General features: G+C 54.3%; 4 protein-coding genes across 4 annotated transcripts; 1 reads left to right on the plus strand and 3 right to left on the minus strand.

Moving 5' to 3' along the window:
* Window positions 1–218: 218 nt before the first annotated feature.
* Window positions 219–2,667, minus strand: HER10_EVM0012509 (uncharacterized protein). Its single transcript, XM_035481903.1, has one exon. The coding sequence runs from the start codon at window positions 1,564–1,566 to the stop codon at window positions 442–444; it is 1,125 nt and encodes a 374-aa protein (XP_035327405.1). The 5' UTR covers window positions 1,567–2,667; the 3' UTR covers window positions 219–441.
* Window positions 2,668–4,974: 2,307 nt separating this feature from the next.
* Window positions 4,975–8,474, minus strand: HER10_EVM0001520 (inner centromere protein). The gene is made up of 4 exons (XM_035471265.1): window positions 6,911–8,474; window positions 6,698–6,859; window positions 6,212–6,640; window positions 4,975–6,156 (listed from the first exon to the last, which is right to left on the minus strand). The coding sequence occupies exons 1-4, from the start codon at window positions 8,357–8,359 to the stop codon at window positions 5,578–5,580; spliced, it is 2,619 nt and encodes an 872-aa protein (XP_035326543.1). The 5' UTR covers window positions 8,360–8,474; the 3' UTR covers window positions 4,975–5,577.
* A 440-nt stretch (window positions 8,475–8,914) lies between these two features.
* HER10_EVM0012048 (inner centromere protein) lies at window positions 8,915–13,299 on the minus strand (the record flags this gene model as incomplete). The annotated part of the gene is made up of 4 exons (XM_035481452.1): window positions 8,915–9,625; window positions 9,683–12,925; window positions 12,980–13,070; window positions 13,124–13,299. The coding sequence occupies 4 exons, from the start codon at window positions 13,297–13,299 to the stop codon at window positions 9,008–9,010; spliced, it is 4,128 nt and encodes a 1,375-aa protein (XP_035327358.1). The 3' UTR covers window positions 8,915–9,007.
* A 355-nt stretch (window positions 13,300–13,654) lies between these two features.
* HER10_EVM0012559 (RecF/RecN/SMC N terminal domain-containing protein) lies at window positions 13,655–17,855 on the plus strand. Its single transcript, XM_035481952.1, has 5 exons — window positions 13,655–13,853; window positions 13,904–13,944; window positions 13,998–14,118; window positions 14,185–17,270; window positions 17,334–17,855. The coding sequence occupies exons 1-5, from the start codon at window positions 13,827–13,829 to the stop codon at window positions 17,596–17,598; spliced, it is 3,540 nt and encodes a 1,179-aa protein (XP_035327409.1). The 5' UTR covers window positions 13,655–13,826; the 3' UTR covers window positions 17,599–17,855.
* Window positions 17,856–17,913: the final 58 nt, after the last annotated feature.

The following is a 17,913-nucleotide window of genomic DNA, read 5'->3' on the forward strand; positions in this document are numbered from 1 at the left end:
CCTTCGACGAGCGATACATTTTGCGTGATTGCGGCTTTCACCCAATGAAACTTGCACAGTAACGGGTGCGTAAGAGTTAAGATTTCGCCTTTTGGTGATGCAGATGAAGCTGGTAATCAATAGTATTTGAAAGACGAGAAGAAACTCAGCCTCGGCCTCAGGTAAGACTTGATCTTAGTCAACTTCACCAACCTTGCCACATCAGGACGTCACCTGCGCCTCACCCGTACTACACAAGACATCCAGATCCCACTTACAACGAAGGAAGTTCTCATGTACTAGTATATGTGTCTTTGATAAATTGCCAAAAATGAATAATAAGATATGGGGTATCGAGTTTATATAACCAACACAAAAAAGACCCTTAGGCCGAAACGACGGGAAACAAAAGACTGTGACACAAAGGGCACACTCCGCCACCGCTCACTCCCGAAATCTCACTCACTCCAGCTCAGCGACAAAGGGCCCTTGCAGCGTTGCGCCACTGTTCTGCTGACACCCATTCCGCTGGTGCTGCTGCTGACCAAAATCATCACCGCCGGCACCTCCCGCTCTCCCACCCGCGTACGGCGACGGAGGCAAAGGTTTCGTGTCGTAGGCCTTGTTATGACCGGACAAGAAGTTGGCGTGCGCGTACCCGTTGGCGGCGGACGGTTGCGATTTGATATCCGGCCACGACGGCTTCTGCTGATGTTGATGTTGGTGTTGATGAGAAAACGTCGAGCCGGTTTGGTTAGTGGTGCGGCGGACACGGAGGGGTTCCGGGTACGCGTTTTGCGAGGACTGGGAGCCGTCGCTGGCCGGGGGCGTCGGCGCTGGTGTTGGTGCGGTTACGGGGTTGTTGTTGGTATTGGGATATGAAGGTCTATACGGGAGACTGATCTGGTTGCCGAGGGCGTTGCCGAGGGCGTTGCCGTTCGTGTAAGCCGGGTTCGGGTACGTTTGTTGATGCTGCAGCTGCGCTGCGCTGTGCCCGCTTGAGCCGGACCTGACCGACCCCGGTAGTGAGTTCTGACTGCCGTGCCGCTGATGCGCGGCGGCGACGACGGTGCGGTGGACCTTTGTCTTTAAGCGGTCGACCAGCAAGCCGTGGCTCTTCTTGAGCGTCTTCTTGACGAAGCTCGAGGTGAAGACGTTGCAGCGCATGTCGACGTCCTCGCGGATGTAGAGCCCCGTGAGCGGGGCGCCGATGCCGAGCTCGACGGGCTCGACGGGCTCGCCCGGCAGGGAGCCGGCGACGGTCCACTTGTCGCGGATCTCGAGGCCCATGGGCGCGTAGCAGTGGGTCTGCAGACCGGTGGGCAGGTCGTGGAAGCAGCATGTGTAGCTGACGTTTCCCGTGGCCAGGCCGCCGGGCAGGTAGGAGATTTCGTCGGTGAGGGAGTACCACGCGCAGGCGTGCTCTTCGGGGGGCGCGTTGGGTGGCGGCGGGATGAGGTGGCGTTCTTTGATGAGGGGGTTGAGGTCGATCATCTCGAGGTGGTTGTGGAGGAAGTCGAGGACGGCATCGCGGGTGATGCCGGGGGGTAGAGGGGAGATTGTGGTGAAGGTTGTGCGTTTTGACATGGTTGAGGGAAGAGAGAGGAGAATAGATGTGTTGGTGGGCGGGGGGAGGAGGTTCTCTCTTTAGATGCGGGTATTGGACCCCATGTGCAGAAAGACTGTATCTGGAGACGAGTACGAGGGTTGAGATATGATGTGAGTTTAAGGTTGTTGAGCTTTAGTTTGGGGGTGAAAAGCAGCTCTATTACCGAAGCGGATATGGGATGGGACAAGAACAAGAAAGTGGAATAGCTTTGGTGTAGAGAAGTCGGTTGAGAGGTGAGTAGGTGAGATAGGTCGGTAGTGTGTGTAGTCCCAAGAATTCGGGTCTGAAAATCGAGAATAGAAGAGTCAAGTTCGCGGTAAAACAGTAGATCGAAGGCCGGGAGGTATTGAAATGGGGCCTTTGCCAGGTTATGCGGTGGAAGAGGAAGCGATGCGTCGTGGTTCGGAGGCAGTGCCAGCTTGGCACGGAGACGGAGGACGGAGGCGCAGAGGGCGGCCGGGTGAGATTGGCTCCGCGAGGCGTAGCTGTGCGTGGTGGGCGGTGATGGCACGGTGAAGCCCGACTACCCACACTATCCGTACGGATGCTAGTATCTGTACCGCAGTAAGATACTGTGTAGGCAGGTAGTGTGCACTACCTTAGGTAAGTGTGTCCCCTTGAGCTGGGTTCCCTGCCGGAAAGGGTTGGAGCCGGTAAAAAGACAGGGCTCTGGGTAAGGGGAGCAGGGCAAGGATTGCCGTGGAGAGCAGGTTTGGAGGTGAGGAAAGTCTAGTATCCGTGGGAAGAAACAAGAAGGGGCATTACCACGGTGTTGTTTCTTAATGAAGGCCAGGTAGTTGAGTGATAAGTCGTAGGAGATTTGAGGGAAACGAGATAGACTCGGGATGACCTCAAAGTAGGAAGGGATATGTACCTTGGGTATAGTAGATGGAAAACCAACGATGATGATTGATCAAGAACAGCGTCAGAAAGACGGAAAGAAAATGAAGGCCAATCAATGAAAAGAAAGCGGCGGAGAGCGGGTAAGGAAGGAACTGATGCCAGTTCGTGTAGTACTTGTAGTCCCATGTCACTTCATAAACAAAAAGATGCGGTCAACCTCGTAGTTTTGTTTTCCCCCAGCTTCGGAAGGAATCACCAATTGAAAATTAACGAGAAAATCTCATCAGGCGGACGGGACCCATGCACATCTTACCTCACACCTTTTTTGGCTGAACTGAGGTGTTCGTACTTCTGTATCCGTACAAAAGTCGTCGGGGGCCACGGGATGGATTGGGATGGCATGGGGGGAAGAAGCATGGGCGGCCGCCGCCCTCTCCCTCACTCTCTTGCACGCACACACACACACACACACACACACACACACAAAGTACCTTACTGCGTACATAGAACAAGGGGAGTCAGTGGACAAGTTTCTGTGCTGCCACTAAAACCAAGGCAGGCAGGCAGGCAGGCAGGCAGCTCGGCTCGGACGTTTCTCTCGTCTTTTTTCTCTCGTCCCATCAGCTCAGCCCCCTTCCCCAGACTCAGAGACAAAAAAAACAAAACAGATCATGCGGCTGATGTGTCCCACTGGGGACACTGGATGTTTTCAAAAGACATTGTGTTCGGGTGGCCCAGTGGTCCTGGGAAGAGAGAGAGAGAGAGAGAGAAGATGATGGTGTTTCTCGGCACATGGCTAAGTCGGATCGATGACAGATGACAGTGGCACCTGGAGGACCCAGACACTCCAAACCTAAGGGAAGTCAAAGAAAAGGGAAACACACCCAAACCACCCAAAACCCACCCTTAAAAAACCCACGAGATTGGATGCCCGTGTGCGGAATTCAACCCGCCGCAACGTGGCGGCGGGCGGCCGCCGGGTTCCCAGACTTGTGGGACCACCCTGTACCCGATGGACGACTGATCACCAAAGGTATCCGTACCCGACCCTGTCTTTGCCTGGAAAGTATCGAGACGGGTGCTGTCATTGGGCCGATGCAAAGAGTCAATCAACACCAAGACAAGACGTCCAGTCCCGAGCAGCAGGGCCCTTCCGTCCAGCCAAAGTACCTACACCAAACAACCACGCGTGCGGCTTGCATGCTCACTCTCACCAATCTCCATCTTTCCAGCATGAGCGAATACGAGAACAATGGGATTCTTGATACAAACGCCTCTTTTTCATACATGTGTAAAGCTACAGGCGATGCAATGACCATGCGCAACTCGGAAAGGATCCAATGAGGTCCAGACTTCGGTAGATGAGGACAGTGGAGATGCTGTGTACCTTGAATGTAGGTAAGAAAAGCCTCTCTTTTGGGAGGGAGCGGCCGGCTTACATCTCTTGGCACGCGGCCGCCCGAGGGAGGGACGTCACTGACACTGACACCTCCAACGTCGTTTAAACTACCACAAACTACCCGAGGCGGCCGCCATCCCTTGGCGCTTCTTGACTAACACACACACACACACTGGACCTTTCAGACTGCACTCACCGTCTTCTTACATTCGTCAACCAGCCTTAGAGAGGTAGACGAGCCGACAACCGCATTTGTCCATGCTCATATCTCACGCACTATCTGAAGAGATAGTCTGTCCTGTCCTCCTGCTACCTAGGTACCTTCTGACAGGCTATCACAGCCCATGCACTGCTACGATGATCAAAGGTTTCACGAACCCCATCGTCCCGTCAGATCAACCACGAACCCCAGCCGCTCCAGCCTCCCCTCCCTCCCCCCTCCCGCTGCCTCCTGAAGATCCTCTAATAATATATATCCCCCGGCCAAAAAGGGATCATACTCTATCTTATTCAGCACGTGTTTACTCCGCGATATCGTGACATCGTGACATCGTGACATCGTGACATCGTGACATCGTGACATCATCTAAACTCCATGTCTTGATCCATTCTCCGCTACGGGGATATGGTTATAATTCCGCCAGACACTCTCGTTCTTCAACCCCCCCCCCCCCCCCTACCTCGTGACCAGGGCCATAGGTCGAACCGCATACATTGTTCAGGGTGCCTGTCTATGGAGAAGCAAAACGCAAAACGCAAAAAAGGGCAAAGGCGCACCCAAAGTGCCAAAGGTCCTCATACTCTGCGTCTCGACCTTCGCCCCCGGGCGTCCGACGACGACGACGACGTTACGGCCGTTACGCAGCTATCAAATTCCCCCAAGCAACAACAACCATCATCAAACCTTGAAACTACCACACTGCCCACCACACCACAAAGCCAATTTAGACTTTAAACTAGGACTTGACAGCAGACCATAGCCAATGGGATCCGCTTCGGTTCATGATACACTCAAAGACATCGGTAGTTCACCATAATATTACAACTACCCGGCTGACGCTATCCAAAATGCGCTACTCTCGTGATCACTAAACATAAATGAACCCCCCCCCCCCCCCAAAACCAACCGCCCTCAGAGACTCCAGCAAGATTAAGGTCTGTTAGGGAGATAGAAATACTGCCCGCCGTCCTCGTATTCCCCTCTCCTCACACCTACATCGTATATCCATAAGCAGACTGCATATCCATGATTCCAAACAAACACCCAACAACCCCCCGACCTTGACAAAAGCAGCCTAGACACCGGGCCGGATCGCCTCCCTAGCGCCGCATCAGAACAACTATCTGGTCCAACTTAATTTACCCAACGTGCCTACCTACCTACTTGCCTCCCCACGCTCCCCAAGGTAAGATATTCGCCTGGCCACGTCTGGCGTCCTTACTTGTTACTTGATAGACGATCAGACCACTTTATGCCAACCACGCCCTACGAATCCCTAGACCGCGCGATACTCATGTGGCGCCAAGCCCTGGGAACCAGTTGTGGAAATGAGATCGCCAAGGAGGCGCTCGACTTTCAGTATCAGCCAGCTCCTTTGCCGCCAACTACTGTTACAGGTCCTAGGGGTGCGAATATGTAATGGCTGATACTGGTCTACCGCTTTAGTCTATACGCCACAGTCATATCATATGCCTCCAAGACGGGGCTCAATCAGTCTTCGTCGAAGCATGACTCCATTTCCCACGCTCAAATCTCCTTACACCACCGCGCCAACACGTTATTCAACTTCAATCCCGCGGGAATCTCCTCCAGCGCCATATCCACTTTCCACATCTTCCCCTCTAGCCCGCCGTACCCCGAAGCCCGACCCGTCCCGAGACCCGCTGGCACCAGCAGCCCCAGGGCAACGAGCCTCTCCCATGAGAGACCAGCCACACCCCGGCCCCACACCCGCACGCCGCCGCCCAGGGCCAGCAACCCGGAGCTGGCCGACTGCACGCGCTGCCGGCCCATCAGCGAGCCGTACTCGTCGTACGCCATCGCAAAGTTGACCGTGTCTGTGTGCGCGACAATGTCCAGTCGCGCTGCCGCGATGAGGAGACCCAGGTCCAGCTCAGAAAGCGACGACAAAAGGTGAAGTTTGGAGTTTGGTGGCGTGAGGGAGACAAGCGCACCGCTTGGTGTTGGTGGAATGACGAGGTCTAGAGATGTAGAGGAAAGCGCGGAGAGGGGGAGGATACACGCTGATAGGAACGCCGAGACGGATTTCGTCGTCGCATAGTGGTATTGCAGCAGGCTCTGGAATGCCTTTTCTTTGTATAGAACCTGTCGAGAGGTGAGTCAGTTTCCACCCCTCCTGCAATCCGCTGTGGAAACATACCTCAATCATAGCCTTCCAATTTGCGTGGAAAGCTTCGTGTCCATCAACATTGACATCGATGCCCTCGACGTCCATGTCCTCGTCGTCGACGCAAAGACCCTGCTTGCATATTTTCCAGTATGCCGGCAAGCTCTTTGGGAGGGACAAGTAGACATAGCGGTGGCTGAAGCGACTCTTCACGCGCTTTTCCAGGCTTTCTACTACGTCCATCCGCGTCGTGCAACCCAGCACCGCGATAGGGGCTTTACGCGCCTGTGCAATATCAAACAGATTGTAGAGCAGCGTTTGCCGGGGATGTGCTGCAAACATGTCAAACTCATCAATGATGAAGACGACCGCTTGCGAGGTCACACCCTCCTCCGCCCGTGCCATCTCCGACGGGTGAGATAGCAGCGCAAGCAGCGAGGCCATTGTGTCGGCATAATTTGACTACACAATCCGTTAGTTTCTTTGACCTCTATCTCTTGAGGTATTGGGACTGCAAACCCGAGCATTGGCCTCGTCCTCCGCCTCCATCTCTTTGCCTAACTGCCGCCAAATCTCTTTGAGAGCCAGCTTATCGTCGGTGTGAATAAACCCGTTTAGTCTTACAACGTGAAATTCCTTCTTGTGTTGTAAAGACAGGTCGTCAACTATACTCTCGAGGAGCTGTTTGATATTAGAACAGCACCGATGCCGGGGGAATGACTTTCGACCTACCGTGGTCTTGCCGCATCCCCTTGCCCCTATTACGAGCATGGAGTTGCCCTCCCCAGCCAGTACCGTCTGCTCAACCAGCTGATGCGCCTTTTCGTAGGCGTCATCCTGGTCGATCAGCTTGATTCGTCGGCGACCAGTACACCGGTCCAGTAGCACCCTTTGCAGATTGCTCAGGTGTTGTGCGAAATTGGGAGTCTTCACCGCCTCGTCTGCTGCCACTGCTCGCGACTGCTTCTGCCCAACACATTCGTTGCAGAACCAGTCTCCCCGGGGAACCTTGGGCACGTTGTAGCATTTCTGATGGAACGCCTTATCGCAGCCATCACAGAATAGAATTCTGTTTCCCGGCTTGGAATCGGGCTTCGTGCATATCGAACAAACGTCCTCGTCTTCCTCTTCCTCCTGCTCTGACGCTTCTGCTACCGGTTTCTCGTCTTGCTGTTCTTCAACTTCTGACTCCGCCTCTTCTTCCTCCTGTGGCTCCTCGTCGATTACCTTCGGTGGCGCCTTTCGTGACTTCCCGGGCTTCGCCACTGCTACTTTTGCTTCAACCACCTTTTGTGATGGTTTTCGGCTTCTCCCAGATTTTGTCGGAAGATCCTCGAAAAACACCTCCTCTTGAGCCAAGGCACTGGCAGAGTCAAATGCTACGCTCTTGCTCCTTCTCGGCGTACCGTCCCGCTTGGACGGCGTCAAAATGCCTTTCAAAGGCATAGACACATTGCGATTGACCTTCCCCGTCGCCTTCTTGGACTTCGAAACTTCATCCACAGCGGCAGAAGATCTTGCGTGAGAAGTCGGAGTTGCAGAGCGACTCGCAACCTTTTCCACATACTCGAGGGCTTTCGCTGTCAGAGTTCTCCGGCGTCCGCTCGATCGTATCTGCGAGGAAGACTCCTCCGTCGAAGCATACTTCTCGTCCTTTCCCAGCACCCTATTGCTCCTGCCCTTTCGGGGCTGTGGCTCCTCGATGGTCTCCCCTCCATTGACCTCATTTATAGCGTGGTCGGCCGCGGCGTTGCTTTTTTTCTTCGTAGGGCTCGCTTTCTGCGAGTTCACCTCCTTCGGGCTCGAATGCAACTCGTCGTCGGAGCAGGGAATATCGTAAATGTCAACGTCGACATTGCGGCGAGGCGGGATCGGAACCTTGGCAGTCGGTCGGTCAACGCTCCTAACGTTGCGGATTCGACGTGGCGGGTTGTCTTCGGGGGAGTCTGGCACGTCGTATGCTGAGACGGGCGAGGATGTAATTTTACTGCGAGCGGACTTCTTTACAGCCGACGAATTGGCCCCTGGAGTAGTTTTGGGTGTTGTCGGAGAAGAAGCGACGATCGGGTTGCCGTTGGCGTCTAGCTTCCGTTTCTTGAAGCTCGATGGGATACTGTGGTCTGGTTTCGCAGGTGTGGCACGACTGCGCTTTCGGCTCTCCGTGCTGTCGTTAGCACCCATTCTCCAGGATTATCACGGATGCAGGAGATCACGCAATCCGAATCGGCACAAAAGAAAGGGTCGTTATGCGAATCCGGGTCAAGAAATTGGTGGATGGATTGACAGCTCCTGGAAACCATTGGAGGTTACGAATACCACCAGGAAATTTGGAGAGTGACAAGGGTCCAGCGCGTTAACTACCTAGGTACCTGGGTGCACAACCGCGTCGGATCCTGGCAGGTACGGTCATAGCGTCCGGGGCGGTTGCCCTGTCAACGAGAATGACACAACCCTGGCTCAGGACTCGGAGCCTTACCTCTCATCCATGCGATCGGATGAAAGCTGGACACAGTGATAGCCGGCCCTCAGGTGCATGTCCGACTTGTGGCTAACATACCACGAGGTTCATCATAGCTTCAAAGGTAACGCCGATTTGCCATTTTGCTCGATATTAACACGGTCATAATTGTATGCCTTATGCTGCTCAACGCCTGCAATAAAAAAATTTCTTGCTTCCTTGCAAGAATAAAGAATACACCAGGCTTTACTCAGCCAGTCTGAGCAGCCGTATGATCTGCTTGCATATGTCCCATCGTGAGCACGTTCGCATGTGTAATCCACACAGTTGTCACCCAACCACCAAAACCAACGCCAAGTCTGCGGCGACTCTCACATCAAGTCCTTGCTCATCTCGTAGGACCAACCACCCTCTCTGCGAAGCTTGTCGCGAGCTGCAAGATCCTTCCTAATCTCGTCTTCTGTCAAGCGATCCGATCCACTCCAGTTAGCGCTTGATGTGCGCGCGCGGAACTTGTGCCATCTCTCCTTGTTGTTAAACACTTCCTCCATGTTAAGGGCGCGGGGAGGCCCAAAGATACCCTCAGGATTCATGGTTTCCTGTTTCATGAGGGCGCGTCTCAAATCAGGCGAATCAGCCCAAGGGGCAACGCCAAAGTGGGAGTCGTCATCATCCTCGTCCTCATCTGTATCGATTTCGGGCAGTTCAATCTTTTCACCATCCTGGAATCGAGGAGACGATCTTGTAGCCTTGGCGGTAGACTTTGTGCTTGCAGCACCCATAGGTCGCGCCGGTGTCTTATGAGCCGGGCCGGCAGGGTTTGGGTTAGGCGCGAATGGGATGTGTCCCTGAGCAAACTGGTTCATATCCACTTGTTTTGTGGACTTGATTGTGCTGTGGTGCTGAGCGGTGACGGTAGACTTGAATAAATCTCTGGAGGCACTCGGCGGTGCATTCGTGTAGCCGTACGTCGACTTAGTGGGCATGTCCTGATGATCCACGTTAGCAAAGCTCCCGTCGTGCGCACTGAGCAATGAGTTACTAACCTTCTTGAAACCCACTGACGGAGGGCGAACAGGGGGGCCCTTGATGTTGGGTGGCTGAATGTCCATGTCAAGCTCATCAGCAAAGTCATCACTAGTGCGACGACGCTTGGCTTCCTGGGTCTTGTAAGATTGCCCGTTACGTGCGGGAGGGTTGCGAGAGCCAGTGTCCTCTCTGCTGTCTTGCGGCAGGGGGCGCTTTGAGCCTGGCTTCGAAGCGTTAGAAAGAACAGCATTGACTGGTCGATCCTCTTGAGACCGATGGGCCATGGAGTTCATTCGGGACGGAGGACGGGGAGGTTGGCCATCGGAGCGTTGACTGGCAGTGTAGTCGGGAGGGCCATTGGGCTGAGAGCGCACAGCAGGTGGTGGTGCTCGCGTCTGCTTGGCACGCTCAATTGCTGCTTGTCTCTGTGCACTCTTCTTCGCCTCGGCTTGCTCCCTTTCCCTCTCTCTTTGTCTCTCTGCCTCTTGTCGCCTCTGCAGTTCCTGCTTGCGCTCTTCCTCTTGGATTGCAGCGCGTTTCCGTTCGAGTTCGAGCTTCGCATCTCTCTTCCTTTGAGCCTCCCGTTCCTCCTGTTCCTTTCGCTTGGCGGCAAGCTCGAGTGCTTTCGGTCGCCCATTGGACGAGACAGAGCTTTTCATGCTCGCCAGAGATTGCTTGCTATGTGAGCCTGGCTGGCTTGACTTGGACTTGACCGATGAGACCAGTGTCTCTTGAAGGCCCGATGATAATGTGCTGTTGGAGGGGTGGAACTGCGAGTGTTGCGAGCCGGTGTTAACGCGAATGACGGTAGGTGCTTGCTTGATCTTGCTGGGTGCTTCCTTGGTTGGCTTCATCGGACGCCTGAGTTCCCGCTGCCTGGCCGTTTGGCTAGGGCCAACAGAGCGAGGAGCGGATGGCGGCGGCCTGGGGGTTGGCGCTTCAGCCATTTCAACATCGGGCTTCTCTGATTGTGAGGCCTGGGCAGCGGCCTCGGCCTCGGCCTGAGCCTTAGCCTTGCGGGGGCTAGTTCTTGTGGGCTTGGGTGCTTCCTTCGGCGCCGGCGTTCGAGCAGATCGTTCAACCTCCCTGACCTGGTCTTGTTCAGGCTCCTTCTCCTTTTGAGCAGCAATCTTCTTCTCCATCGCGGCAATCTTTTCTTGCTCTTTGCTGAAAGTCCGGGCCTTTTCCCGCTCATCTGCACGAGCCTTGTCAAGCTTGCTCATCTGATCGGCCATCAGCTTGGCCTCTTTCTCTTTCCGCTTGTCTTCCTTCTCCTTCTCAACGGAAGCCCGCGTTCTGCGCGCAACGGGCTTCTCAGGGCTTCCCATGCTAGATAGTGTCTGAGCATCGGCTGCGATTCGCTTGGAAAGGTCAGGATATAATGGCTCTGCGGCGACTGACTGAGGCACGATCGAGTCTGTAGAGGGACCGGGGTTGATGCCAAAGCGAGTGGTGGAAGGGGACATTAGCGAAGATTTGCCTTCAGCGCTGATGGCTGCACTGCTCGCAAGAAGGCCCTTGGAACTCTTCAGAATGGAAGACAGCTTGTTCTTGACCTGTTTCAAAGGACTGTCCCGGAAGCTTCGTGTAGGCGATTGAGGAGTCTCGGGGCGTCCATCCTCCGGCACGGCTGACAGAGGGTTGGAGACTGAAACATGCTTCTTGGCTGGAGACAGGTCTTCAACCATCTTGTCCGTGGAAAGATCAGGCAAGACAGAAACAGAAGCAGATTTCCCATGTCCAAAAACACTGGTAGTGCGTTCGGGAATGACAGGTGCCCGCTTGGGGGAGCCTGAGCGACCAGGAGATTGCCGCTGCTTAGGCAAAGCGAATTCAGGGCCGCTGACGGTGTCTGCCCTGTCGATGCCTTCCATGACGTCTGCAGTGTGGCTCTTAGGCAAATGCGGTCGTGGACTGGCCAAGGGCGTATCTTTCGCAGGCACAGGAGGTGCAATCCAGTCATCCTCTTCGCCCGCTTCCACTTCGTCTTCTTCATCATCGTCCTCCGGGAACGCCCCAGGAGTCGGTGGTGCAGCAGATTTCTTCGCGGGTGTTGCTGCCTTGGCATCTGCAACTGATTGGGTCGCAGTCGTTTGTGCAAGCTGTTGCGCAACCGCTGAGCTCGGGATCGACTTTGAAGGTCGGCTTGCGTTCGGTTGAGATTTACCGAGCAAGTTGATTTGGTCTTGTAGTCGTTGAGTGTATGTCTTGTTGTGGTTGGAGGCGTAGTTGTCGACCTCCTTTGTGTCTTCGGCTGAGCCATCGATGCTCATTCCGTCGTCGTTGCCTTCCTCGTCGTCTGATTCCCCAAGTAGCTCCATGTTGTTTCCCAAACTCTTTCCTCCTGTTTGCCTGCCGTAGTAACTCTGACGGTTCATATCCAAGTGGCTGGTCCTAGAGACACGAGCCCCGATACTCTTATTCTTAAGAGGCTCTCTAGCAGGAAGTGAAGCAAAGTTGAGGCTGCTCTTTCTGACTGGGCGGATCGGGCTCGACTCGTCGTCGGATGGTGATCGTGTATCATCGTCCATGTGGACGTCCACATCATCCTGTGATTCGGCAGCAGGCGAAGGCTCGGGCATGGGAGATGGTGCAGCTCCAAGCACAGGTGAGGATGGCGGTGAAGACTGCTTCGCTGGGGAGCGCTTCTGTGGTGAGGCCTTGATAGGCGACACGCTCTTTTTTGCGGAGCGAGGCTTGGGTGACACGATAGGAGGCGAGGGCGTTCTGGCTTCCTTGGCCGGGCTTGGGGCAGCTGAGGTCTTGGACGATGCTGGGGATGGAGATTCCTCGGTGAGATCGCGTATAACCCGCGTTGTCTGCTCCTCCTTGGCCGTTTGGAAAGTAATTTCGGGAGAGCGCATAGTGCGTGTTTCGGTAGGGCTTTGAGGCGCGTTCTGCTCGATGGCCTCGAAGGCGACATGGCCGGTTCGTCCAGCAGTCTTTGGGGGGCTCGATCGTGGCTCGCCAATCTGTGTCTCCTCTTCAATCAGGTCGACATCCATGTCGTCGTCGTCTTCCTCTTCGTTGTCCATGTTGTCGACATCCTGGCTGCCATAGTAGCCGGAATCGGCTAGTGCAACGGGCTGTTTCGAAACCGGCCTAGGGGAGGGGGCAGCCTTGAGGGGCGAAATATTCCTGTTGATCAAAGGTGATGATGTTGATGGCGCAGGGTTGGCATTGGGAGTAGCGCGAGTGAGATGTTGTGTGAAAGTGTTCGGGGCGCCGTTGGGAGTGGAAGAGAACACATCTGATAGTGGCTGCACCTTGTTAGCGGACGTTGACATTTGCGCGCGTGAGAGCAGTAAACTCACGATACGAGGCTCGCCATTGTCGACCTTACGCGCCGTTCGGGGCGTTTTGCTTCGAAGCTTTCCAGGTGTCTTGAAAATCTCGGCGACATTGCTATCAAGGTAGTTAGCAATCGTGAAGGAGCAACTGGCTAGGGGTCACCATACATCTCGTTCTCGTTGAAGACCCCAGCCATATGCTCATTAAGCCAGTCAAACTCGTTTCTCGCGGCAAAGGAGAACTCCTCGGCCTCAGCCTGAACGATGCTAAGGGCTGTAGTTCGTTCTTCGTTAATCCATGACGCGGAGCCAATAGGCACACGCGTTCCTCGCATCGCCGCCATTGTGAGGGGTAGATCGCGACGCGCGCAAGAGTGTCGCTGTGAAAGAGAAGGGAAATGCTAGCTGGTCATCGAGTTCGGAATGTGGTAGATGGGTGTAGTAAGTTAGTTGCTGGAAAAGAAGGGGGAGAGGAAAGCAAAAAGTGGAAAGCACACAAAAGCTGTATGGATGTGTGGTGGTGTTGATGGACCTGGATTTGAATTGCATTGCGAACCGAATGTTTTGGTCGAGTCCGAATTCAGCTTAGCGCGGCTGAAGCTCGTGGGGCTGCCTGAGCCGGGGCAATCACAGATTGACAGTCGCGCTTGCGCCTGGCGGGAGACTCGCGGTGCCCTGTGTGACTGCCCCCCCCATGTGTGTGCTGTCCCTGATAAGGGCCTTATCGGGCGGAAGTGCGGGAGGGTCCAAACCTTCCATCCATGGGAAGGGGGGGTGAAGTGGAAACGCGACCGGTCGAAAGTAAACAAAAAGACCTTGACTCTGACAACACTCCTCAGCAACACCATTGCCAACCACTAACTACTGCAGCATGAGGGTCATAGAGGTTATCATAGACGTATGCGATCACGTTTCTTCTTTCATCTTTTCGTTGCTAACAATATCCAGGGCTTCAAGTCGTATGCCGTGCGAACGGTGATTTCGGGATGGTAAACAAACCCCTTGCCTTGGTTGTGAGGGGGCAAAAGCTCACACGACACAGGGACGAAAGTTTCAACTCGATCACCGGTCTCAACGGTTCCGGCAAGTCCAACATTTTGGACGCCATTTGCTTCGTTCTGGGAATTACCAACATGACAACAGTCCGAGCGCAAAACCTCCAGGTGCGTAGCCATCCACTGCGGCGGATTTCTGCTGTTGGCAGGTGAAGCTGATGCTATTCACAACAGGATCTTATCTACAAGCGCGGTCAAGCCGGTGTGACGAAAGCGAGTGTTACGATTGTTTTCGACAACAGAGACAAGAAGAAGTCGCCGATCGGCTTCGAAGAGTACTCAACCATTAGTGTGACTCGACAAATCGTCCTCGGCGGCACATCCAAATACCTCATCAATGGACACCGAGCCCAACAACAGACTGTACAAAACCTTTTCCAGTCTGTTCAGCTAAACATCAACAACCCAAATTTCCTCATTATGCAGGGCCGAATCACAAAGGTTCTCAACATGAAGCCGGTCGAAATTCTGGCCATGATTGAGGAAGCTGCGGGAACCAGAATGTTTGAGGACAGAAGGGACAAGGCGCTTAAGACCATGGCGAAGAAAGAGATGAAGCTGCAAGAAATCACCGAGCTGCTACGAGACGAGATCGAGCCGAAGCTCGAGAAGCTCAGGACAGAGAAGCGAGCCTTCCTGGACTTCCAACAAACCCAGAACGATCTCGAGCGCCTTACACGGGTGGTCGTGGCGCACGACTATGTAAGGTGCCAAGAAAAGCTTGAGCAATCCGCAGCAGACCTGGAGGGCAAGAAACAAAGACAAAAAGACCTCGAGGAGTCTGCGGCACGACTGAAGAGCGAAATCTCCCACCTTGAAGAGGACGTCAAACGAGTCCGAGCTCAGCGCGACAAGGAGTTGAAGAAAGGAGGGAAGGCGCAAGCTTTGGAGGATGCCGTCAAGAAGCATTCAAACGAGCTGGTCAGACTTGCTACGGTCATGGACTTGAAGAAGTCCAGCATGGCGGAAGAGAAAGAGAAGAAGACGGCTGTCGAGAAGAACGTCGCGGAGCTGGAGGCGACACTGCAAGAAAAGACTCAGGCCTTTGAGGAAATCAAAGCCCGATTCGACGCAGCCAAGAACGACCTGGAGAAGCAAAGCCAAGAAGCCGAATCCAAGGAGGAACTCTTGCAAACCTTACAGACTGGTGTTGCATCCAAGGATGGTCAAGAAAGCGGTTACCAAGGCCAGCTACAAGACGCAAGGAACCGCGCGACAGCATCGGTTACCGAACAGGAGCAAGCAAAGATGAAGATTGCTCATCTCGAAAAGCGCATCAAGGAGGAGGAACCGCGAGCCAAGAAGGCGAAAGAGCAGAATGCCGACCTTCTCAGGGATCTCGAAGGCCTAAGGTCACAAGCGCAGAAGCTCGAGAAAGAGCTCGGACGACTAGGCTTCGAGCCCGGCCAGGAAGAGCAGTTGTACCAAAAGCAGTCATCCCTGCAGCAGCAGATCCGAGGTCTTCGTCAGGAGGCCGACGGCCTGAAGCGCAAGGTCGCCAACATTGACTTCAACTATGCCGACCCGACACCCAACTTTGATAGATCAAAGGTCAAGGGCTTGGTTGCCCAGCTGTTTACACTCGACAAGCAAAACACGCAAGCCGGTACTGCGCTCGAGATTTGCGCTGGTGGTCGCCTTTACAACGTCGTGGTTGACTCCGAAGTCACTGGCACTCAACTGCTTCAAGGAGGAAAGCTTCGCAAGCGTGTCACCATCATTCCTTTGAACAAGATTGCGGCCTTCAAAGCCTCGGCTCAGGCCATCGGGGCTGCCCAAAGAATTGCACCAGGCAAGGTTGACCTAGCCCTGTCACTCGTTGGCTACGACAATGAGGTCTCCGCCGCTATGGAGTATGTATTCGGCAACACCCTCATCTGCGCAGATGCAGAGACGGCCAAGAGGGTCACCTTCGACCCTAACGTTAGGATGAGGTCCATCACCCTCGAAGGTGATTCCTATGACCCCTCAGGTACACTTTCGGGTGGTAGCTCCCCCAACTCCAGTGGTGTGCTCGTCACGCTGCAAAAGCTTAACGAGATCACACGCCAACTCAAGGAGGCCGAGTCTTCGTTGCACCAGCTTCAGCTCACCATTGCGAGTGAGAAATCGAAACTTGACCACGCTCGCAAGATCAAGCAGGAGCTTGACCTGAAGAGCCACGAGATCAAGCTTGGGGAGGAGCAGATTAGCAGCAACTCTTCTTCTTCAATCATCCAAGAGGTGCAGAACATGAAGGAAACCATTGCCCAGCTCAAGAACGACACTGCAGAAGCCAAAAAGAGGCATTCCGAAGCCACTGCTGACGTCAAGCGGATTGAGAAGGACATGAAGGACTTCGACAACAACAAGGATGCCAAGCTTGTTGAGCTCCAGAAGTCGTTGGACAAGCTGAGAGCCGACCTTACCAAGAACACTGCTTCCGTCAAGGTTCTACAGAAGGAAGTACAAGGCGCTCAGCTCGACTCAGAACAGGTCTCTGGCGATTTGTCCGCGGCCCGCGAACAGCAGCAAGAGGTTGAAGTAGCCATCAAGGCCCAGCAGCAGGACATCGAGGATCTTGTCAAGCAGCAAAGCACCCTGCAAGAGACTCTTGACGGTGTCCAGGCCGAGCTTGACGATGAGCGGGCCAAGCTTCATGGATTCGATGACGAACTCCACGCCCTTGAGGACGCTACCCGATCCAAGAACGCCCGCATCGCCGAGGAGAGTCTCGAGATGCAGAAGCTTGGCCATCAGGTCGAAAGGTTCCACAAGGAGCAGCAATCGGCCGTGCAAACTGTTGCGCACATGGAGAAGGAGCACGACTGGATTGCCGATGAGAAGGAGAACTTTGGCCGCTCAGGAACGCCGTATGACTTCAAGGGTCAGAACATTGGCGAGTGCAAGTCGACGCTCCGTAACCTCACGGACCGCTTCCAGGGTATGAAGAAGAAGATCAACCCCAAGGTCATGAACATGATTGAGAGCGTCGAGAAGAAGGAGGTGTCACTCAAGCACATGATGAAGACTGTCATCCGCGACAAGCGCAAGATTGAGGAGACTATCATCAGCCTGGACGACTATAAAAAGAAGGCCCTGCAAGAGACATGGGAGAAGGTCAACGGCGACTTTGGTCAGATTTTCAACGAGCTCTTGCCCGGCAGTTTCGCCAAGTTGGACCCCCCTGAAGGCAAGACCATTAGCGATGGTCTCGAAGTCAAGGTATCCCTTGGCAAGGTGTGGAAGCAGAGCTTGACTGAGCTGTCTGGTGGTCAGAGGTAAGCATGCACTCAATCTTTTCCACTTGGCTTCGATGAATCAAACTAACGCGTGCAATTAAGATCTCTCATCGCCCTTTCACTCATCATGGCCCTGCTGCAGTTCAAGCCTGCGCCCATGTACATTCTTGACGAGGTTGACGCCGCGCTGGATCTGTCCCACACGCAAAACATTGGTCGTCTGATCAAGACTCGTTTCAAGGGCTCGCAGTTCATCGTCGTCTCTCTCAAGGACGGCATGTTCCAGAACGCGAACCGCATCTTCCGGACTCGCTTCAGCGAAGGAACCAGTATGGTCCAAGCATTGACGCCTGCTGACATGAAGTAAAACGTGCTTGTTCGCGTTTGCTCGTGAATGTTTCTAAAATAGTTTTCGGATCGCGACATGATGATGATGACGATGATGGGATTTTCTTCACCTTTTCCGTTTGCCGTTGGGGCCTCTCTCCCGGTCTGAAGAAGAGGCGCAAGGGTAGTCGACGGGGTTTCTGGGTCGGGCTGGAATTTCTTTTCGTTGGATACCACAGCGGAGCACGCTTTCTGTCGTTTTTCTGCACTGGGTTCGGACGGGCTTGTCTCTCTCACGCCAAACAAGCCGGAAATACAGGAGTAATTGGCATGATATCTAATGGAGGTTGCGAGT

This window comes from Colletotrichum scovillei (assembly GCF_011075155.1).
Source record: "Colletotrichum scovillei strain TJNH1 chromosome Unknown Contig00011, whole genome shotgun sequence".
Classification (NCBI taxonomy): domain Eukaryota; kingdom Fungi; phylum Ascomycota; class Sordariomycetes; order Glomerellales; family Glomerellaceae; genus Colletotrichum; species Colletotrichum scovillei.

Bases quoted from the DNA above. Each gene is read 5' to 3' on its own strand.
- HER10_EVM0012509 (XM_035481903.1), bottom strand. From the start codon at position 1,566: ATGTCAAAACGCACAACCTTCACCACAATCTCCCCTCTACCCCCCGGC.
- HER10_EVM0001520 (XM_035471265.1), bottom strand. From the start codon at position 8,359: ATGGGTGCTAACGACAGCACGGAGAGCCGAAAGCGCAGTCGTGCCACA. The intron at 6,641-6,697 runs GTTTGCAGTCCC...CGGATTGTGTAG, and splicing joins AGGACGAGGCCAATGCTCGG to TCAAATTATGCCGACACAAT. The intron at 6,157-6,211 runs GTATGTTTCCAC...ACCTCTCGACAG, and splicing joins ATTGGAAGGCTATGATTGAG to GTTCTATACAAAGAAAAGGC.
- HER10_EVM0012559 (XM_035481952.1), top strand. From the start codon at position 13,827: ATGAGGGTCATAGAGGTTATCATAGAC. The intron at 13,854-13,903 runs GTATGCGATCAC...AACAATATCCAG, and splicing joins TCATAGAGGTTATCATAGAC to GGCTTCAAGTCGTATGCCGT. The intron at 17,271-17,333 runs GTAAGCATGCAC...CGTGCAATTAAG, and splicing joins GAGCTGTCTGGTGGTCAGAG to ATCTCTCATCGCCCTTTCAC.